At 46.7% G+C, this 24,121-nt stretch overlaps 1 protein-coding gene across 5 annotated transcripts in view; it reads left to right on the top strand.

Moving 5' to 3' along the window:
• Window positions 1-24,121, top strand: part of DCAF4 (DDB1 and CUL4 associated factor 4) — a 497,489-nt gene that overhangs the window by 401,371 nt on the left and 71,997 nt on the right. For 4 of the 5 annotated variants that reach the window (XM_069638614.1, XM_069638618.1, XM_069638617.1 and 1 more), the window contains exons 15-16: window positions 1,735-1,832; window positions 10,441-10,617. In XM_069638614.1, coding sequence (XP_069494715.1) covers window positions 1,735-1,832; window positions 10,441-10,617 — 275 coding nt within the window. Of the gene's footprint in view, window positions 1-1,734; window positions 1,833-10,440; window positions 10,618-24,121 lie in introns of those variants that run through there. The other variant, XM_069638619.1, reaches the window with a different exon arrangement.

Consider the following 24,121-nt stretch of genomic DNA (forward strand, 5'->3'; position numbering starts at 1 on the left):
CAAAGACTTTCGACAATACAGAAGATTTTACAAGACCCCTGTATGACCACTTTGACCTCTTTCGCCTCTCCCCAAACGCTTCTTGTTACGGTAGTTTCTACCAGCGGGTAATCGCCCAGAGTTTCCTGCTTGAGCACCCACGTGGTACCAGCCTCCTCTGTTGCTGGTTTTCCCCCTCTTTCCTCAATCGTATCTTTAAGCCTTTCAAAGTTCAAATTAACCGTTGCCTATTTTTCGTTCAACACAGTTCGGTTGCTTATTGATTCTCCCCTCGATTCACTGGCTGTGATGAACCGCTTGCTTTTCTTTATCATTGCAGTCAAGGCTGGTACCACCGAGACCAGCGTCCTTCCCTGGCTTGGTTATCAGCAGAGGAGGGTGTCGCATACCGTAGACATCTGCTGCAACACACGCTGGCTATTGTTTGCAGTCTTATTATTCCTTCTGTGGAGGATTCACTGGCTTTGGTTGGAAAGGGCAAGATCACTTCTCTCCTTGTCACCCCTTCGGTATGCACTGTTTTTCTTCTCCTCTTGAACTGCCGTTCTGAGTTCGCTCTCACGTTGTGCGGTCTGTCTTGCTCTTCCTGTGCTCCACATTTTATCCCTGTGGGGAAGGGAAAGGGCCATCAGGTGTGTGTGATTCTGGTCAATTGCCTGACTTTGCCTGATCCCTCTATTGGGATATGTCAGGTAAACGGCTCTCGTTTAGTCTGTTGTCTTTCGTGTTGTGCGAAAGTGTTTGTGTGGGAAAGGGGGGGAGGGGCAGTGGTTTGGAATAAGTATTTGATTTGGTTCCATGTACATGCACTGGCATTAACAGGATAGCTATAATAGCAGTGGTTTGTAATATCCTACGTGGTAGGCTGGGGAAAAGGTGTTTAAAGAAGGGGGATACCGCATCTCACCCGTCAGTGTCCCACTCCCTAAGGACTCTCCATGCAGGTGATCCTCCCTCATCGGTCCACTCCCAGGAACTGTATCCAATAACGATGGCTGTGTCCTGGCCAACTGGATGACAGATCCCCGGGGACTAGCTAGGGATATACCTTCAGGTCTCTCACAGGAGTTATCAGGGATATCAGGCGGCGGAGACGTATTGATAGTTCCCCAATATCCAACCCGAATTACCAGCGGGATACCGGGGAGCGTATAATAAGCCACTATGAGTTGTGTACACTGTTACTACATTGGTTATAGCACTTGCTGTAAACAAATGTTGTAAATCCAAAGGAAAAGAAAAGCAGGAAAATCCTTACTTTTCTTTTATATTCTCCAAACGTACCTTCTTTTTTCTTCCCTTTGTTTATATTTTCGAGGTTTAGTAGCACATTTTGTATAACGTTCCGCTTAAACTACTGGGATTACCTCTTTGTGTGATGTATTCTTTATTTGTTAGAATGCTCCCTTTTGTATGTGTTCTTTTGCTAAACCTTATTTGTAATATTCAGTTTTCATTTTAAAGCTTGTATTCTAAACTTGTGTTTAATTGCTACTGAAGCAACAAAAGATAGTGTGATAAGCGTACGTAAATGATAACTTGCTTATCTACCTGGTTAAAAGCTGTGACTTTGTAAATGGCCTCTGCACTCCACATTTTAAATGGATGTTGTTTTGTGCTGTTTTGTAAATCCAGGTCTTGGCACATACAGGACGACATCAAGATGCATATGGCCAGATTAGACTTAACACTGTTTTGATTCCTTGTTTATGGGTCTGGCATATTTTTATTCAGGTTTGAGCCGCAAAGTCCTTGTGACCAATTTAGAGACTGGCCATCGACAGACATTTGGAGCCAAAAGTGATGTCCTTGCACAGCAGTTTGCTTCTCAGGTGAGCAGGATATTGACCCTTTAACTTATGGAAAGATACATAATCATCTCTGCTTTGGACCAGGCAGACAAACTGCTGTAATTCCTGATACTGAATGGATGTAATGAATACACGCCCCAGAATGTTAAATTAATGCTATTGTATTTTATTCTGACACCACCCACTTTCACTGTTCACGATATTTCCTGCTACGTTTTCAGTCTGGTTTGTAGATTTTAGTTAATTATTTGAAGAGAAAAAACATTTTAAGTTATTATGCAAATGTTTCCAACTTGATAGACTCCCTTGTTCTGGGCTTTTGAGCTAATACTTCCTGGTCTGTCCAGAAATAATTCTGAGATCCTAAAATGGTGCAAGGCCTTTGAGTTTTTAATCTTTTCCTGCTTCTTTTGACGGCCTCATCAAGGATGCATATCCTGGATGTCTTCTGAGAGGCAGTAAGGCAATCAGGGTTAAGGTGCCCCAAAGGTACTCTGTTCCATCTGAAATTCTACTCCCACAGATGGTCGTGTAGGCTTCACAAATTGATGGCAGCATTGGTGAATTATAGTGGGGTACAGTCTGCTGTACCCGGGGTGTTTCTACAGGGACCCCTATTTAAATCAAGTACTGAGTCTCACAGCTAGATATTGTTTTTCTAAGAGACTGTGATTGGAATGCAGATGTTTCCATATATGGTTATGGCTTCTGCCTGTATGGAGAGTGAGAGTGACAGGTGCCAGAATGTAATATAACCTGTTTGTGAATTGTGTCTTGATTCAGACTTGAAACCACACCTAAGAGAATTCTGGTGAAGTCTGGAAAAGTTGGATGTGCCAGTCTCCTCCGATGGGGTGCCTGACAAAGGTTTTAATGGATGCAACCCTGTGAATGGGAGCTGAGACCCTATCCATTGCTACATTCGTATATATTTCCTTGGTGTCTGCATCCTTTCCTTGTCGACCCAGAGTGCAAGACTTGAAGCACAGAAGATGACAACCCACAGAGGAACCATGTCATTGCTCAGCAATTTCTGCCCTCTTCCATGCCCAGACCTGATGTCACAAGTGCGCCAGTGTCTGCAAACACCAAACGTATTCAAGTGACCAGAAAGTATTTCTGCCCCCTTGCTTATTGTTTTTGTCAGGCTCTGTCGTTGTAACCCATCACCCACGGGCCGCCTCTTGGGTTACATTCCCTTGGTCAGTAGAAGAAGCTCTTCACGTCACTCTCCCATTCTGTTCTTTGTCAGTGTCTTAGATGTAGCCCTCTGCAGGTTGTTAGACTTCGCTTTCAAGCTCGCCTCCCCTTGTGTTTTATATATACCCCCTAGCAGGTTCTGTAGTTCCTCCTCTCCACTCTGTGATCTGTTTGATAGCCTGGTCAGTGCTCCTAGCTGAGAAGTACTGCAGGTGTTTAAAGTCGTCTTGATTTGTTTAATCAATCAGGTATATGATTGGATGGCCTTTACAATAGTCTTCTTCTAAGCCACCTATTCAGAGGACTTTGACTGGAGCTCAGCTTCAAAAGAAAGAGCCTTTTTCCTTTTAATTGGGTGATGTTGTTTACTTCCATACAAGAAGGTATTTTTGAAGCAGAGTATCCTGGAGAATGTTCTAGTGTGCTAGGGGGAGGTTGAATGAGCCTTTCTGAACTCGCATTTAAGGATTTGTTCAGAGGGCAGATTAAAGGGAGTGATGAGTGTGCTCTCTTTTTTAACAGTTTGCAGGCATGTGGACTCTTTGGGTCAAGTCAATGTAGCCTTACACTTTTTCAGTTATCAACCTAAGGGTGCTTATGGGTAGTTAGATTGATTTATTTTCTCTTCGGTCTCTTTTAGCTAGGATGCACACCACCACATGCTAGGGAAGATTCACACCCTTCAGGGATAGCCACACCATGACTAACAGCACAAGTAAGTATTCAAGGTGATTCTTTCATATATGTGTTACAATAAACAGCTTCGAGTTTTGCAAGCATCAGGGTACTCAACAGTCCTCTTTGGGTTTTTGATCCCAGAGAATGCCATAAGACTCAAAATAAAGTTAAACTATCTATTAAAGAAACTCACTGCACACAGAATTCCTCGAGGCGGCCATTTAAAAACATCTGCAAATAGTAGCATTGCTGATGCATGTGTACATATTTAAAAGAAGAAACACAATTAATGTATTCTTGGAGACTCATCAGTACAGATTCCTGGACTCATTTGTAGTAACAAGCATTCTGATACTTGTTAATCTGCTTAGAATCACATGCTGTGCATATGGTCCGACATCCAGTGGTAACCGCGGAGTATTGCATCTTGTCTTTCGGGACCGAAAGGGGACGTCGGCATAGGCGTGTCTGAAACACTATCCCGATCGTGACGTGTGTAGTACCCAAAATCCCTCACGCGCCGAGGTCCCTCAGATTGTTTTTGTCCGCCCAGATCACTGGTCACCCTATAGCAGAGCTCTTCATGAGACATTGTTTATCTTACCGAATTGTCAGTTTATCCCTGTTAAGTCACTTCGCCCATCAAGAACATCATCGACGAAGACTACGGGGGAATCGTCTACGGCTGTGGGTTCCAATGCCTACGATTCGGCGTTCGGACTTCCACGTGGTCGGGCCTTCCGGCCGACCTACACAGTAGGGAGAGTGGGCTTGGGGTTTGCCATATTGTTATTACATCTTTCCTTTTTTCCACTGCTTTTCCTTTTGGTCTGGTCACCCTTCCCTTCTGCTATGGAAAGGACTCCATTTAGATTCTGCCCTGTGTGCAGGGTTAGATATCCGTGGAAAGACGAGCACACCTCGTGTAACGCTTGTCTCCCCCTAGAGCACGACGAAAGGCGGTGTTCGGCATGTAAACTCCTAAGACCCTTGGGGAGCGCCGGTTAAAGCGGTGGGCCGCGTACGGCATGTCACGCATGGAGCCTCCTTCCCCTGCCGCGACACCTGCCGAAAGTGACGGGGGCACATCGGATGACCAAACGTCCAATGCGGACGTTATAGACCTTGAGGCGGACACTTCTAGGGCCGTCACGCCCATCCCCGACTCTTCCAGGCTCGACTCCGGTCTTGCTACAGGGAACACACCCGGCGACAGGGGCGTACAATCGCACCGCACCAAGCACACAACCCAAACGCCGTCCTCGACAACATCGTCGAGGAAGGCGAAAGTGCCAACGGGCCCGCCGGAAATTTGTGCCCACGGATCGGTCAGGTCCGAAGCCTTCCCCGCATCCGCAGCAGCGCATGACGACTCGGCATAGCAAACATAACAAGGGCGCTACTCCCCAAACTACACGCGCCGAAGTTTCAGAACAAGAAACTTGGACGAATTCCAAGGTTTCCAATGTCCGTACAGGCCCGAGAACTACGAGTAGGCCTCTACCTGAGAAGCTGGCCCTTCTGGAGCCGCGGAAGACACTTCTACTGCCGACACATCATCGGAGGCGTTGTCTCCCGAAGATTCGGTGACTATCCGTAAGAGCATCAATAGGATTGCTACGGCGGTGGGCTTAGTAGCGGTTCCGCCCACAGTTATGGGCCAATCCGCGGAAAAGTTTTCCACGGATTTGGAAGACGATCAAGAAGACTCTTACGAAGAAAGCCAGGTACCCCTCTCAAGCACCCTGAGGAGATCCTCTCAACGCCTTAGGGCGGAGAACACGGTTCCTACTCAGCTAGGTCCATTTGGGTCATCCAAGTGGACCACAGAGCAATTCGAGGGGTGCATGGATCGGCTGGAGCAGTTTTTCAGGGCTTCTGATCAACCTCCGCCGAAAAAAGCTCGGGTAGACCCTAACCCTCAAACACAAGATGTCCAACACCAAGTTGACTATCAAGAAGATGTCCAGATGGACATGTATAGAGACATATATACAGAAGAAGAGGAGGCCTCTTCTGGACAACTATGGGGAAGATCAAGGGGCAACAGACAACTGGGAGGACACCCAGCAGGACAATCACAACTCTGATATCGTTTGCCTCGACTCTCCCCCATCCACCCCGATTCGACAAGCTTTCCCCGTGGATGATTAAATGGCTTTCAACAACATGTTGAAAAAAGCAGCTGAATTCTTTAAAATTGCCACGCTTGAAGCCTTGCCCGAACAAGATTTCGCGGAGGACATTATTAATGAAAAGCCTCCGGCAAGCCAGTCTATCCCACTCTTGAGCTGTGTAAAGGAACGGCTGGCCCCTTCCTTACTCACACCCGCTCAGACTAGGGCTGTGAACCCAAGGGTCGAAAAACTTTTCCGACCCTCCCCCACCAACCTGCTTTATATCAAAGGACACGCAATCCCAGACTCGCTGATGGTCACCAACACTCGCAAGAGAGCAGGGGTTCCCCTTGCCACGGGAGAGTCACCCCTGGACAAGGAGTCCAAAAGGTTGCATGCCGTAGGCAAACGGGTTTCGTCGGCGGCAGCCTATACCGTCCGGATTGCCAATAACACAACGTTACTAGCAAGCTACGTCGACGCCCAATGGAACCTACTCCAGGAAGGCCTTCAAGAGGTTCCGGAACCAACCAGAGCCAAGCTTCTCGCCATTGTCTCGGAGGGCAAACTTGCCAATCAGAATGTGCCCAATGGAACCTACTCCAGGAAGGCCTTCAAGAGGTTCCGGAACCAACCAGAGCCAAGCTTCTCGCCATTGTCTCGGAGGGCAAACTTGCCAATCAGAATGTGGTAAAGAATACCCTGGACACCGCAGAGATAGCAGGCAGGTCTCTCGCACAGGGTACTCTCCTAAAGAGACACGCGTGGCTGCGCATGTCGGGCTTCAGGCCTGAGACCCAGGCATCCATTATCAACAAACCCATCGAAGAGGCCAACCTCTTCGGGAAGGCGGTAGACGATGCGTTGGAGACAGCCAAGAAGGAGCACAATACTATTAAGTCGCTGCACCAAATTTCCCAGAAACCCTCTTCGCAGAGGGGCAGTAATTCTCGGCGGTCCTTTCGAGGACAAGCCCGCGCCGCTCAAAACAATTTCGGCACGGGCAACTTCAACTCAAGTCAAACTGCTGCAAGCCCCACTTAGTACCCCCAGAGGGGTCAGAAGCGCAGAAAGAATAGAGGCAGAGGCTCCAATTCCAGAGGAGCGTCAACTTCGGGTCAGAAATGACCACCAAGTCCAGGTCCCCTCCCATGTCTCCCCGGTCGGGGGCGATTAACATCTTTCCTCAAGGCATGGGAGGGGATAACTTCAGACCAGTGGGTCTTAAAGACGGTCGGCCACGGTTACTGCGTGGAATCCGCCCGACCTCCACAGTTCAAACCGCCGAAACATCGACGCCTTTCACCGGAACATCTGCAGATCCTGATCCAAGAGGTGGAAGCACGGCTGGGAAAGGACGCCATAGAAGCCTTCCCGATTCTTCAGGTAAACGAGGGTATCTATTCAGTGTACTTCCTTGTACCCAAAAAGGATCTCACCATGCGTCCTGTTCTAGACCTGCACCCAGCGAACAAGTTCATAAAGCCCCAGAAGTTTCGCATGGTAACACTGCAAGAGGTGATCCCATTGCTAAAACAGGGGGACTTCATGAAAACATTGGATATGAAAGATGCATACTTTCATATTTCAATGCTGCGAGCGCACAGAAAATTCCTAAGGTTCATGATTCAGGACAAACACTACCAGTTCAAGGTACTCCCCTTCGGCATAGCCTCGGCGCCATGGGTGTTTACCAAGGTCCTGGCATTGGCAGCGGCACACCTGCGCAGACTTTCAGTTCTAGTTTACCCTTACCTCGACGATTGACTCATCACGGGGGACTCGTTCTACGTTTGTTTTTCGAACACCCAAAAAACAGTAGAGCAACTGTTCTGCCTGGGATTTTCTATCAACGAAAAGAAATCCAGCTTAGTCCCCAGCCAAGTAAAACAGTTCCTGGGGGCTCTAATTCGTACGGAAGACGGTCTAGTCTTCCCTTCCAGCGAGAGGGTTCAGAACATGCTCTCTCAGGTTCCTCAGTATGTAGCCAGTCGAGAGGTGACGGTGCGCAAAGCTATGCTTTTGCTAGGGATGATGGCGTCATGCATATACTTGGTTCCCACGCGCGGCTGCGCATGCGTCCCATGCAAGAGTGGCTCAACAGCCAGTGGTGTCAGGCCAGCGGACAATGGGAACATCTGTTAGTTGTCTTGCCAGCCCTCGTTCTCTCTCTGCAGTGGTGGTCGAGGGAGAACCTCTTGAAGGGGAAAATCTTCACCACCCCTGCATTGGAAGCCACTCTCACGACAGACGCATCTCTCACGGAGTGGGGGGCTCACCTGCTTCAACAGACAGCACACGGAGTGTGGTCCCCTCAGGTAGCGTCCAACCATATAAACCTACTGGAGCTACTAGCAGTGTTCAAAGCATTGAAAGGCTTTCAGGAGCAACTGCAAGGGAAGACAGCGCTGGTCCTAACCGACAGCACAACAGCAATGTATTACCTGAACAAACAGGGGGGCACTCACTCTCCAGGTCTATCCAAGCTGTCCCAAAACATCTGGATATGGGCTCTCAAACACAAGATGTTCCTGATATCCCAACATGTTCCAGGGGAACTCAATCTTCTGGCAGACGTACTCAGCAGAGATTTTCCTCTGCCAGAAGAGTAGGAATGGCGACTGCGCGAAGACATTGTTTCCAACGTCTTCGCAGAATGGGGGTTTCCAGAGATCGACCTGTTCGTTACTCAGGAGAATGCCCAATGCCAAGATTACGCTTCCAGGTACCCCCAGAACCGATCCAAGGGGAACGGTCTCTGGATAACTTGGTCGGGGAAATTTGTCTACGCTTTTCCCCCCCCGACACCCCTTCTGAACAAGATAGTAAACAAGATGCACCAGGAACCAGTCACCATGATTCTGGTGGCTCCCATGTAGGCCCGCCAACCTTGGTTCGCGCACCTGATGGAAATGTCCCTCTCCCCACCAGTCTAGCTGGACAGGGGGGAGACTCTGCACCCATGCCCACAAACTCTGAACTTAGCAGCCTGGCTCCTGAGGTCATAGAGTTTGGACATCTGCAACTCCCTCAAAGATGCATGGACATACAGAGGGAGGCAAGAAAGCAATGGAAACTTTTCTCATCTGGTGCAGTTCCAAAGGTGTCAATCCCACCGATTGCTCGCCTTCTCACATTGTGTTATATTTAACCCATCTGTTGGACTCTGGGTTAGTCTTCAATTCCTTAAAGGTTCACCGAGCGGTGTTGTCAGCCTACACCACGTCACAGCAGAAGGTGTCGTGGTGGAAGATACCTGTGATTAAAGCCTTCATGGAAGGGGTTAAAAGAATGTATCCCCCCATCACTCACCTAGCCCCTGGGTGGGATCTAAATGTGGTTTTAACTAGGCTCGTGGGACCCCCTTTTGAGCCTATGCATAAAGCTAGTCTGAAAGACCTGACTTACAAGACAGCCTTTCTAGAAGCTATCACTTCTATCAGAGGAGTTAGCGAACTACAGGCCCTCTCGGTTTTGGACCCCTTTGTTACAGTCCACAAAGATAAGGTAGTTCTGCACACATATCCCAGATTTGCGCCGAAATGTATTTCAAAGTTCCATGTGAACCAGTCAATCGAACTACCCACGTTCTTCCAGAGACCTACTAACATGGCCGAAAGAAGCCTTCACACACTAGATGTGCGCAGGGCAGTCATCTTCTACATGGATAGAACTAAACCACTGAGGAAAATTAAACAATTCTTTGTTTCAGTGGCAGCTGGTAGAGAAGGGGACCCTGTCTCTAAATCAGCAATATCAAGGTGGATTGTCTAATGCATCACACTATGTTACACTCTTGCAAAGAGAGAACTGCCCTTCAAGCCTAAAGCACATTCTACTCAAGGCACTGGGGCATCCATAGCATTCATTGCAAATGTTCCCCTGGAGTACATTTGCAAAGCGGCAACCTGGAGTTCTGTACACACCTTTACAAAACACTATTGCCTAGACACTCTTTCTAGGTCTGATTCTCAGGTGGGACAAGCAGTACTAAGACATCTTTTTTCTACTGTTCCTTCTCACAACCCACCTCCAACTCCGGGTACTGCTCGCTAGTCTATGTACAGCATGTGATTCTAAGCAGATTAACAAGCATCAGAAGACATGTATTACTTACCGTAAAAGCATTTCTGATGATTGTATCTGCTTTGATTCACATGCGCCCTCCCTGCCTCCCCGCTCGGGGTTGAAGGAACATAGACTTCTTACTACTTTCTCTCTTCATGTACTCACTCACTATAGCCTTGGGCTCCCTCATGGTAGAAACAATACAATCGGAGGGACCTCGGCGCGTGAGGGATTTTGGGTACTACACACGTCACGATAGGGATAGTGTTTCAGACACGCCTATGCCGACGTCCCCTTTCGGTCCCCGAAAGACCAGATGCAATACTCTGCGGTTACCACTGGATGTCGGACCATATGCACAGCATGTGAATCTAAGCAGATATAATCATCAGAAATGCTTTTACGGTAAGTAATGCATGTCTTATTTAAGTTTTTAAGCAACATGTCTAAAATGTTCACATTTTCACTGTCTTGTGTTGCTCAGCTGCCATTTCCTATTGGTGTTCAAATTCTTATGGTTAGAATCTGTATTCTGAATGCTTGTATCTCCTTTTTCTTTTTCTTAGACACCACTCCTTTATAACGGTTGTCGTTCAGGAGAGATTTTTAGCATTGACATTCGCCAGAATGAAAGCGTGGGATCAGGCTCTAAGAGTATTCACTTTTTCCATGACACTGCTGTCACATCCATGCAGCTTCTTGAGGATGAAAATTACCTAATGGCAACCGACATGGCTGGCAAGGTAACTGTTTCCACTTTTTTACCTAATCTTTTGAGCTTGCAGAATCCTTCACGTGGGCCTAATTATGCAGACTTGGGGCTGGGTACCTCCCCATACCAGAGATGATGGGCCTGATGGTGATATGGGGAGGATACCCGGGCCATCCCTATGTAGCCCCCCCACCACATATCACTCCTCTACCCCCTTCCATAGGGCAGGGGACAGTCGCAGAGATGTCAATGATTGCACTGACCCTGTAAGCCACCTCCACAGAGTGCGTTGTTGCCTCAGAAAAGTCCCACAAGCCATCCCTTTGCAACAGACCTGTAGCCCGCCATTTTGATGACACTGTGACTTTGATGAATAGGGACTTGGAAAGGTCATCAGGCAACACAAAGTATGTGACATGAAGAATAACTGTTGCGTGCTGGAACAAGGCCATCTATGGATACTTGTGTGACCTCACTTGGGGACTTGGGCATACCTCGGGAATTTGTAAAGAAACCACACGTGGCCCGTGGAGAGAGTTTACAGGAGAACTCAGTGGTCACTGACAAGGCAGATGGGTGCATGAGCCAAGAACTTACCTGGAGCTCAGGAGAGATTAAAACACATTCCGTGTGCTTATTAGCAAGTTCAGATACTGAACTGAGTGCAGCGGCACACCACAGCCTCCCATGGCTCCTTGAATACCAAAGCAATGACGTACAAGAAATCCAAGATGGCGGACATAGCATTTAAAGACTTGGTCTACCTCCCATGTCAATTAGTGAGCCCAGGCGGACTGATTAACCATAGGCAATCCCAGTGCCTCACCAATTTGCCATTACAGGTGCAGATCCTCACAGAGAGTTTGCTGACGGCCTGTGAGGTACTAGCGAGAGTTTGGAGATGGTTGAAATAGCGTGGAGGGAGACACACGCCTTAAGGGAAGGTGTAACTTAGACAGTAGGAGGAGGTTGGGACAAAGGAGAAGATGGGGGAAGAAGTTGGAGGTTATGGGGGAAAAGGAGGTGGAAGAAGGAATTGAGGTGGAGGCAGGTCAACATCGGAAGTAAGTAGAAGGAATTGAGGAAGGGGTGGTCACCATCAGGAAGAGGAGGTGTAAGCAAAGAAGATTGCAGAGACCAGGAGGAGAGGGAGGAGTTGGGAGGTTGAGATCAAGTGCAGTTGGAGTAGCGAAAGTCTGAGGAGGTTGGTAAACATCAAAAGGAGCTGAAAAAATTAATTCTGCAGGAGGTCGATGAGCCTGAATTGTAGGTGGGTGTTGCTGAAGATCTACAGAGAAACCATGAGTAGAAGAAGTGGAGCGAGGGAGAATACAATAAATGAAGGCAGAAGGGGGACCAATTGGGCTCAGTGGCAGGGTCCAGGAGGAAGCCCATGATCCGAAGGGGTTGAACTGACAGCCGGAGGAGGAACGAGAGGGTGGTGCAGCATCGAGGAGTGCTGAGATCAGCAAATAGACATATCCAGGAGGGGACAAGCTCAGACTTTAGGGAATTAAACTAATTTGTTGGCCACTGGGTAACGAGAGATTAGTCACTGGGAAACGAGAGATTAGTCCAGGCTCCTCGGCTCTGCCTGTTGGTCCTTGAGTAGCTCCTCCAGATTTTCGGGACTTAGAATGCATCACCTCATGCCCTACAAGAATACCTGAGCACTAATGAACTTAATCAAGAGAAGTGGAGAAATAGAGCAATGCAGGGAAACCCTCAAGCCCGACATAAGGTGGCCGAGAATGCTGTTGATTGGCAACAGAATAAAGGACAAAACACAATCTCCTTTTTATCTGGATTTCAGGATACCTTGGCAGTGTTGTGACCTGAAGCCTTGAGTTGGCTATCTGTACCTCTGCCCCATTTTTGTCGTTTTGGCACATCCTGTGTTAAACCTTGTTACAATGGATTTTTAGAATCAAACCGAGGGGAACATTCGGATAGGCCACCCTAGTATAGTGAACAAGGAGAATGCACTTGAGTCTTAGACAAACTATAGCAAGGTTGTTGACTGAGCAGTAAGGCCTAGACTTTGGAATATGCATTGGTTCATTGAGACACACAGAGCACTTCAATAATTCAGGTCAGACAATAAAGTATGAACATGCAATATTTATTAGGCCTGAACACCCTCTTTGCATTAAACATAATAGGCAAGTAATATCAGTGAATCGGCACTGTGCACATATATACATTCAACAGAGAGTATTCTTGCTAATGAAAACCAACACTTTACCCTTCAGGAAGTTAGGAATGGTTTAAGTGGAAAACACAAGGATCAAGTTCAAGACAATCCACATCGTCCACAAGGCTTTCTGGGGTTAGGGCCCTCACTACATCCAAATATTCTCTTCCAAAATACCTTCCTTCTCGAGCCCTTTGCTCAGCTACCTCAAACTCTCTGAGGGTCAGACGCTTCTGAAGGCAGACAGTGTGAGGTTAGACACCTCTCTTCTGCAGGTGCCTCCCTCTGGTATGGCCTCCCTACCCCTTTCAAATTTGAGCTGGACCACCTGAAGTTCCGGAAGCAGCCTAAGACCTTCCTTTTTTCCTCTGCTTTCTCTCCCTCTTTGCCCTGCTGACCTACCTGTCTCCTGCTGGTTGCTTGGCTACCCTCAGGGTCCACTGGGTACCAGGTTCCTCCACGATCAGTCACCCCTGCACTGCCTACGGCCACTGCACACTTAGGGGCTGTTACTGTTACCCACAGTCACCTTCCTCCGTGCATTTACCCAGAGCCACGCTGCCTTGGCTGCACTTACTCGCAGCAATGCTGGCCTGATTAGACTCTTCCCCCACAACACCCCCTTTCCCCTCCTCCCTTTCCCCTGCACTACACGTCGTTGCACACAAGGCCTAGTAAGATCATTTGTCTTGTCTTCCCTCTGTTTCCTTCCCTGGTCTTGTCGCGCCTAGAAACACTTGTGTACAGGCGCGTTATAAATGACTTGTATCATATATCATAACTGTATGCACTAGAGCAAGTGAAACATGCCAGTGTTTTCGAACTAGTTAAAATTCAAGGTAAGTATTGAGAGAAACACTATTACACTGCCTTGTAAAACAATACCCATAACACTTCAAAAGTCAAAAATAGAAATAAGTCAGGATGAAGGAGAAGGATGAAGTTAACTTTATTGTATTCGTTATTTATATAGCGCTCTTCCCCCATTTGTATGGCCTCAATGCTCTTTGTGGTTGGAACGCCCTCGATGACCGCAGTCAATATATAGGAGGTTCTAAGAGTTTAGATTAAGAGATGCTTGTGTGCATTTTCGCCAGCTTAGGACTTCGGTGTCTGGCTAGGCTCTAGTAAGCAGCCCTGAGGTCAGGCATGTTGGTGGGCGCTGTTAGTGGTTTAGGATAGAGGGCTATTGCTGAAGATGCAATGTGTGCCCAGCTATACCAAATTTTATTTTAGTTGGTAGTCACTGTATGCTAGTGGAAGAGGTGTTGAGGTACATCTGGGGGTTCAGTGTGGACGGCTATGTGTGCTGCTAGACAGGAATGGCATAGCCATAGCTGCATTCTATGGTGCATGGATGGATGGCCGTGCCTGTGGCCTGGGCCCAAAGACCTGTTGTAAGGTATACATACCATATGCTTTGATGTAGTTCGGCTTCAGCGTTCTTTTTCTTTGTCCAATGTGGACGGCATGGTCTTGTTATTCATGGTCTCTCTGGAGCAAAAGTCTGATCAGCGGGGCGAGTCCCGGATGGGGGACGGTGTGGGGGATGAGGAGGACAATAGGGGGAGAGGAAGGACAACTGTGAGGGCGAAGGTTTGTTGTGGTGTGCCTTTTCTAAAGAAAAGTGGTTGGGGGTGCGCCTAACAAAGGAATTAAGGCGCTTTAGAATCTGGATTTTGGAATGAGAGGGGTAACAATGAATGGTTGAATGCAGTGGCACCTGGATTTGGGAACAGCTGGGTGGTGGGAGAGACACCTTACTGGGGTACAGCAGTAGACACTAAATAGACTGGCACCTAGATGTGTAGGCAGTGAAGTACAATGGTACCTGGGTTTAAGACACCTGTATAATGGGAGAAAACACCTAATGGGTCTTTCAGCAGTCAAATACAAGGTATAGCTATCTGGCACAGTCACGCTAAATGCTATTGGAGACCGGAGATATGATAAGGTCAGACAGCCTAATGGGGGACTGTGATTGCTGGTTACTATGTTCAGACCTAATCTTCACAATTCTGTCTAGATGTGACACAATGCTAGTCTCTACACTTCTGTCTAGTTGTGAAGCAATGCCAGTCTTCACAATTCTGTCTAGATGTAACGCAAGCTAGTATTACAGTTGTCTAGATGTGAGGCAATGATAATCTTCACAATTCTTCTGAGTGTGACGCATGGCTAAACTTCACCAGGACAGAATGTGAATGCCTAAATTTGAGGCACAGCAGTGCAAACACCTAGATTAGATTTGAGGGATGTGAATAGGTGGATGCCTAAGTATGGGACACAACAGTGAATTACACCAATGAGCATTTGTTAAACAGCAGCGAAGGGATATTCTTTACTAGCTTGCTGATTATGGTATGTGTATGTTGTGTAGGTAGTAAGAGATGCAGGGCTTTTTGGAATACAGTGATTGCTGTACTCCCCACCCAAACCACACTTATCTTGTCAGTCGCTTATGGTTGACAGCTGGCTACTGGCTTCTCAGGTGAACACGGCCCAACACGGTCTGGAGCTGCTTCTATGGGAGCCGCTGTCCTTTGCCTTGGAGTCCTTAGCCGAGGGATGCCCGGGCAGGGGCTGCCCTGGATGGGTTTCTTAAAAGAAGGGTCCTATGGCCAATCAGATGGTGTTGGGCAGGAAGGGAGGTGGGTGGCGTGGGAGGCAGGCAACATGATTGGATAAATGGAAGAAGGGGCAGGAAGTCTACGATTTGGGGGAGGGGGTTAAGAGGAGCAAGAAAGGGCGTCTTACTTCACGAACACTAGGAGGCTGGATGGAAAGAGCATCCTAGTCCCAAGCAAGGTGTTTGGCTTCTTCAAGGCCATCCAATCGCAGCCAGGGGTGGTGGGTGGGGGCGGGAAGAGGAAAGAAGGAACAGGGGAGAGGTTGCACACTCACGCAGGTTCGGCAGAGGCTGAGAAGAATGTGAGAAAGGCCAGCAAAACGCATGAAAGCACAAAAGATGGAAGAAGGGGCAGGGAAGAGGTTGCACACTCCCGCAGGTACAGCAGAGGCCGAGCAGAAAGGAAGAAAAAACAGAAAAGTGCAGGAAAGCACAGAATGGAAGAAGGGGCAGGAAGCCTATGATGTGGGGGAGGGGGCAAAGCGGAGCAAGAAAGGGGGTCTCTTACCTCACGAAAATGAATGGTGGAACCAGATTGGCTGTTATGAGAAGAGCCAGCACAACTATTAGTAAGTCTTCGGGCAACCTCTCTGCACTTATTAGGAATACAAGGTTAAGCAGCGGCTAGCACCCTTAACTTCCATTATCCTGAGAATCAAGCAAGTGATTAACATGATCCTGATCACATGGCAAAGCATCTGAACAATCTATAATGGAGAAGCCCCTTTCTGTAAAAGGCAAGCTTAAATGCCACTATAGTAACTATTGGCTCATTCATGTCGTATTACATATATACCAAAGGTTTGGGAGGATGCAGCAGCATCACCTGATGCCAGTCTATCCATCCTTTTAGAATAAGACTACAGACCCAAGCTTCCTTTAAAGGTTTTCAGTCCCATTCATAGCATTTACCAAAGAGGTGCGTTGGCCAACAGGCCATCCTTGGATGGGTGGTGTGTCCAGAGAATATATATATATTTTTTTAATCACCTCATACCAAGACCAGTCCCCTAAGGGTCTTCAACCTGTGTTGCTCTGCTGTGTCCAGCTTCCAAGACAAACCTGTTGCCCCCCGTGCTATCCTCCTGGCTGTCGAACAAACCCATTCTTTACTGCAAGTCCAATTCCTTCTAGCTTTGTGCAAAGCCCATGTCCTTTTTACTGGTCCCATCCAGATGTATCTTCCATTTCATCATAAATACTGCATGTGCCCTCAGAAACCTAGAGTTCAGTTTTCCCCAAGCTTAGTAGGCCTATGTTCAGCACTGAGGCAGAACTATTCAAGAGTGCCTGAATCAAAAGACAATCAATTTCGCTTCTACTTGGTATGCTCCACAACTATAGTAAACTACAGCAAATGTGGCGGTCAAAGAAAAAGGTCTGTAGACATGTCCCCACTGCACCTTCCAGCAGAGTTCAGCTTTGTATTGATCTGTTTGCAATGAATGGAAAACACTCCCATTAAAGAGTAAGTATGGAAAGGAAATATGGACTCGGGCGGTTAACAGATTTAACTGTTCTGGCAGTCGCAACCAATGCAGGATTGAGCGTCAGCTACTGGGAAGTATCTCACAAGTGGCATACCACTTGACTGCAGAGTAACTGTCTGTCATCTGAATAAAGGAAAGGCGCGCAGCAAAGAGTCTCCGGCATGCTTAAAGACATCCTATCCCGTGTCATTCCTGATCAAGACCACTGTGGTGGCATTCCTGATCAAGATCACTGTGGTGGTAAATAGTAATCAGTTTGGTTTACTTCGGAGCATGAATAATTGCTCAACCACCCTCCCCTTCATACTCTTGAACCAAATGGCGCTCGTGACGCCACTCTTTCCTTCCCGTGCACAACAAAGACTGCAGGTTTACTGCAGAGATGTTGCCAGCTTGGAGGACAAAGCCATGGAGCCCGAGTGGTAACTGGTGGCAACCCATCTTCGTGGTCCTTGCATGGGTGCACATAGTTTTGTACTACTTTGCCTCCCTCCAGTCACTCCACTGGGAGTGACTTAATACTGAGCAAAGCACACTTTCAGTTTCTCAGCAAACTGAATCAATCCTAAGCATATATTTTTTTTTGTATTTTTTTTTATTTTATACTTTATATAACCCAAAGGGTTTTTAAAAGTGGGCTTTCTATTTTCTTTATTTCTTTCTTACTTTCAATTTTACTTACATGCCTTTTTTGACCGTTGACAGAATTGTGTCCAGGATTTTTGCCGTGGCAGTTACCCAGGTGGTTCTACCGCCTCCAATCAATCTCGGCCACCAGGTCTCTACCTCATAGGTATAGGCCGCGGCTAAGATTTCTTTCAGGTAAGGTCCTCTTATTGAGTCGACTCCTGGGCATATTAACAACAAGTGTTCAATTGTTTCCACTGTGCTCAGATCTTTACAGAATCTACACGTGTTTGTAGTGGCCAGGCCTCTATCTCTAAAATTTCATTTATGGGTAGTAAATTGAGGCAGACTCTTAAAAAAGTATTCCTCAGCTTTCTATTGGGGTACTTTTTCACGTATGGTTGAAGTTCGTGTAGTTTGTGAGCAGTATGTGGCAGATGTAAAGTTAGTTTGTATGAGGCTGCCTTTTCCAAAGTACATATCCAAACCATCTCGTTTAGTTTTTTTGGATTTTTGTCAGATTAGCCATTAGATCTTTTTTTGAGCATTGGATATGATTGAGTTCTGCTTCCTGGATTCTGTCCATATATTTTGGGACAGCAGCACATCTACTTGGCTACCCTTGGGGCTACTCCCTCCCCCCCCCACACCCCCGCGGTGCCCGAAGGATCTCAGGGGGTGGGGGGACACAAGGGATAAAGATGACAGTTGGCTTAATGTGACTGCACTTAATATAAAATAAGCAGTATAAAGCCTGCTTATATTTTTTAAGAACCTGGGCCCCCATGGACTCTGTTGGAACCACTAGGGGTACCAACTTGGGAAGGGGGGGGCAGGGACCAAATATTTTTATTTGAGTGGGGCTCGGCATTAAATAGTTTGAATACCACTGACTTAGCCTGAAGAAGCTCATCCCTTATGCTTATTCTATGTGCAAATGTGCAATACAATGATTGAAGCCTTCTTTTGCTTCTAAAATCTCATGGGCGCTTCGACAACTGGCAGATTCAGCTGTAACCTCCATGATGCATGAGCATCGTGGGCAAGGCTGGTGGACATTTTCAGTGACTTAGAAACTCACATAAATTACACCTTTAGATCCGACCTTTCAACAAGGTGAAATATTAGGTCATCAATAAATGTGGATCAAAAGGCTTCATTTGTGCTGAAATTCAAAAAGGGTATTAGTTAAAAATTACACAGTTGAATAAAAGGGTACATATGATGTATAAGAACTGCACTCTAGTTCAGGGTTACAGATTAGGCAACTACACCAAGTGCAACAGCAAGTTAGGCAGAAGGAAAACAGAGCATCAAACATTTGGATGCATGTTGAATCCTTGCCTTAGTCGCCATAAATCAGAATTTGTAGATAAAAACGTAAGCTGAGGAAGAACATCTACATCAAAAAGTAAAGTACCATTGCATTGTAAATTGAAATAAAACAGCACATTTGTGGACCGTTTCAATTTCAGAAACCAGCTTCTCTAAATCACAATAATTAAGATGGTTGACAAAATACCAAACAAGGTATTTTTGCAGCAACTAAGTGCTACAGCATGTTGTAATTTTCATTGTGGTCTCCATTAAATGCATGCAGTCTTCCTGCATATTTTAGTGCACTGACGGCCCTGTAATATTGCAGCCATCACGACAGAAAAACCTTATTGTAGAATTGTGGGTCTCTGTTAGGGAGAATTCTCTGTAAGGCTAATTTCCCAGACCTAGTGAGTCCCCCAGCAGCTTTGCTGGATTTTTGAGGTTTATTTTTTTCTCTCCTGCTAAGAGTGAGATTCTTTTGCTCCCACTCTTAGACATGATTTGAGGTGTTCCTTTAACATTCCATGTGTTTTATGGGCTATGGGGTCTTTTACTCCATAGGGTCTCATGTGTTTTTTTGATGTGGGTTACACAGCACCCTCCGTGCCGTAACCCAGGGGTGTCGTAGCGACCCCCCAACATAGGCTCCATACCCTGGGACAGACGGTCTCCCAGGGCATGTAAAGTCACCACTGGCTTTGCTAGTCCCAAATTATGAACAGAAATCAGTACATACCATCATATTGTGGACGTACTGGACAGGCTTACCCTTGGACGAAAAGATTGAAGGAGTAAATCTCTCTTCAAATCTGACACCTGAGCAACAAGAAGAGTGCAAAGCCATGTTAAATCAGTTTGCCTCTCTGTTCTCACTTTCACCAGGCTTGACCCCTTGGGGACAGCATGGTATACTCACTGGTGACTGTCTGCCAGTCAAAAGCAGAGGATATAGAATGTCAGAAAATGTAAGGACCCACATTAAAGGGGAGGTCAAGAAGAAGCTTGATACGGGGTAATAGAGCCCTCTACTAGCCCATGGTCTAGCCCAGTTGTGTTAGTACCAAAGGCAGGATCCAAAGAATTGAGATTCTGCGTGGACTATAGAGCTCTTAATGCAGTCACCAAGACTGATGCCCACACTCTGCCAAGGACAGATGAATTGGTGGATAGACTTGGTTCAGCCAAGTTCCTCAGCACATTTGAAATTTAGTCAGGCTATTGGCAAATAGCCCTGACAGACCATGCCAAGGAAAATACTGCATTTCTACCCCAGTTGGCTTATACCAATTTAAGGCTATGCCTTTTGGATTGAAGAATGCACCTGCTACATTCCAAAGAATGGTGAATCGGGTTCTGAATGGGATGGAGGACTTCTGCATGGCATACTTGGATGACATTGCAGTATTCAGCCAAACCTGGGAAGAACATGTGAACCACTTAGGATATGTTTTGCAGGCTCTTGGACAGGCCAATCTGACCATAAAGGCAAGTAAATGCCAAATTGGTCAGAGTAAGGTGGTCTACCTTGGGCATGAGGTAGGAGGTGGAGAAATAAGGCATTTGCTCAGTAAGATTGAAGCTGTGAAAAATTGGACAACACCTACTACTCAAACCCAGGTGAGAGCTTTCCTAGGTCTCACTGGGTATTACAGGAATGTCATTGAGAACTATGGGACCATAGCTTCTCCACTGAATGTGATCTCCTCCCCAAAATTCCCTAAGAAGGTCAAATGGAATGAGGCATGCAGTCAGGCCTTTGAAAACCTGAGGAAAGCTCTTTACCAAGCACCAGTACTGAGAGCTCCTGACTACCACCAAACTTTCATTGTGCAGACAGATGCTTCTAATGTAGGTATAGGTGCAGTCCTTAGCCAACTGGATGAGAAGGGTTGGGAGCACCCCATTTGCTTCATCAGTAGAAAACTGAAGGATCCTGAGACAAGGTGGGCAACAATCGAAAGAGAATGCTTTGCTATTGTGTGGCCACTGAAGAAGTTTAGGCCATACTTGTATGGTTCTACTTTTGTTATTCAGACTGACCACCAACCCTTGAGATGGTTAATGCAAATGAAGGGAGAAACTCCAAAACTATTGAGATGGTCAATCTGCCTACAAGGGTTTGATTTGACCATTGAGCACAGGTCAGGTTGTCACCATCAAAATGCTGATGGACTCTCTAGAATGTATATCATCGACTAGAGGTATGAGGTTCATTCAGGAGTGGATTTAATCCTCCTATGCCTTAGTCTGGGGGGGCGAGTTTTAGGGAGAATTCTCTGTAAGGCTAATTTCCCAAACCTAGTGAGTCCCCCAGCAGCTTTGCTGGATTTTTGGGGTTTATTTTTTTCTCTCCTGCTAAGAGTGACATTCTTTTGCTCCCGCTCTTAGACATGATTTGAGGTGTTCCTTTAACTTCCCATGTGTTTTATGGGCTATGGGGTCTTTTACTCCATAGGGTCTCATGTGTTTATGATGTGGGTTACACAGCACCCTCTGCGCCATAACCCAGGGGTGTCGTAGCGACCCCCCAATATAGACTCCATACCCTGGGACTGACTACTGTCTCCCAGGGCATGTAAAGTCACCATTGGCTTTGCTAGTCCCAAATTATGAACAAAAACCAGTACAAACCATCATATTGTGGACGTACTGGTCAGGGCAATTCGATTGCCCCGGGGTCTGTTGTTCGAGGGGGCACGTCTCCGTCCCCCCTGATCGAGTTTTGGCTGGTGGCAGTGGATACTACTTTTTATATTCGGACGCGAATATATCTCTATGGGATTTTCCCATTGTTCGAGGCTACCAACTTTAATTATTTAATTCTTATAGCCTCGAACATACCGCCGGTTTAGTTATTTAATATTAATTCGCCGGTTGGTATTTTTTGCCAGAACTCGATTCTAAAATGGCGTTTGTGTTCTCTTCTGTGACTCCAACCCCGAGCCCTTTGTTCCACTTTTTGGCAGGCTTCCCCCCAGAAGCCTCCAAAAGTGGTGCCACTCTGTCTGGGTACCACAGGGGGTGCGGGAGGGGGTTTAGGCACCCTGGACTGTTACTGGGGTAACTCAAGTCGCACTCTTGTGTGATTGGCCCAAGAGGTGAGCCGGCTGGCTCACCACTTAGCATGTTTGATTGACAGCTAGGCTGAGTGAATGGGGGTGTGCTGCATAAAAGCAGGGCTTTGGGGACTGGAACTTAAGACGTCGCCACTGGACCTAAAGAATCTGAGGAGGGCGAAGCTGAGCTGGCCTGCAACGACGACACCACCGGTGGAGCCCTGCTGAACCGTCTCACCACTTTTCCCCAACGACAGAGGAGATCTCCAGCCCGGAGAGTCTTCTTCCTTCGACTGGTGGGGATAACCAGTCTACCTTCTTTTCGCCTTCCTGGAGCATCTCGTGGCCGCCTTGCCTGTGCCAAGCACCCCGGCAACCGGGATACCACGTTTTCACCATTACCGCAAACCGAAAGGGTAGTACCTTTGTACCGGAGAACTCTGCGGCTGGTTTCTTCCCTGGCAGTGCAACGACCTTCATCTTTCCTCCACGACGAGATCTTCTCTTCCTCTGGACGACGCTGCGACTTGCATCCGCTGCCAGGAATAACTGCCCCTGCTGGAGGATCCTCTCCATTTAAGGTACCGTGTTCCGCCTGGCTTCCCTTGCAACCGATTGAACAGGGTGTATTAAATCCTTGTCTCTCGAGCCTGGGACACCTTAGCTAACTTTTCTGAACTGAACTAAACCTTTTTTCGAACTACCTCCACAAACTTCGAAGACTCTGTGTAACTGTCTGATCTTGGGCATCTTCCGCCTGGCTCCCTTGAAAGTGGTCCTGGCACCTAATCATCCTTGCGCACCAGTAGACTGTGCCTTCCTAACTTGCTGTGGTTCTTTAAAAAGTGTTTTGTGTGTGTGCTTCCATAATTCTGCTTTTCCCTCCCTTTTTATTTAACTTGTTGGAGTGCCATCGAACGTTAAGCGCTTACCTCTGTCTGGAAATAAGTGGTGTTAACTAAGACTTGTCCAACAAGTAATCAGGGATGTACATATGATAATAGTGATTGTGTTTTGAACTTATCTTACCAATGTAGTGCTAGTGTGTTTTATAAGTGTGTGTTAAATAAATAATTATATACTTTTACACCCAAGCTCTGGTCAGTGTTTGCTTGTGCTACTGTATTTCTGTACCTATTTTGTATACTCTGCATACTGCCTAACTCTTCTTGAGGGAAGTCTGACTGCTCAGCCACAGCTACCAAGTGAATCTGTGTGGTACAGACTGCTACCAAGTGGGTTTACCGCCAAACACCTGTAGTCTTAAATCTTTTGCAGTGGTCCCTAAGGGAACTGCACAGGTTTCTGCCTAACACTGGTGTACAGCGGTGGGATTTATATTGGGTATGCATTTTAGTGTGCTTAAAGATACCTTAGTGCAACTAACCACAAAGCTTAGCACTAAAAGAAGTATTTTCTAAAACCTGTCAACTATGGAAAGTTATAGTCAAGAGTCCCTTACTACAAAAACTGCTGATTGTTTAAGAGTTCTCTGTAAACATAAGAATCTCCTGACTAAAGGCAAGAAAATTGAGCTAATAGAAAGGTTGTTAGCAAACCAAAGTCTGGATGGTGGTTCAGAGGAACCTACCACTCCAGCAACTGTAGATAACAGCAATGATATTGATATGAATGTTAGTATTGATAACTTTGAGTCAGAAGCAGAAGAGGAGGTGGAAGATGTTAGAGTTGTCTCCCCTGGGCCTCTACCTGCCCTGCCAGCTGTACCTACTGGACCCTTACCAGGTCCCACACTTAATCCTCAATATATGGAACTAGAAAAAATGAAGCTTGAATTAGAATTCAAAAGAATTAATGCTCAAACAGAACAACGGCACCAAGAACTAAGGCTCAGAGAAATGGAGCTCAAACATGAGCTAGAAATGAAAAAATTGTTTGTGGAAAGTGCTTCTCTCTCCGAATCATCTAGGAGTTCCAGTCCCAAAAGACCCCGAATGCCTAAGGAATTGGTGGGTATGTATGAACCTAAGTTGGATGTATTGGACTGGTTGAGTTTGTTTGAATATAATCATGGGCTCCAGAACATTACAGGAAATGAGTTACTCTCCTGGTTGTTCTCTAGGCTCCCCCCTGTTGCAACTGATGTGGTAATGGAGTTGGGGAGGGAGGAGGATAAGAAGGATTATGAATTTGTGAAACTAGCTTTGATAGCTAGATTTGGGAAGACCCCTTCCCAGTACCTTAAGAGGTTTAGGACC

Source organism: Ambystoma mexicanum, chromosome 14, assembly GCF_040938575.1.
Source record: "Ambystoma mexicanum isolate Mex_15411 chromosome 14, UKY_AmexF1_1, whole genome shotgun sequence".
NCBI lineage: Eukaryota > Metazoa > Chordata > Amphibia > Caudata > Ambystomatidae > Ambystoma > Ambystoma mexicanum.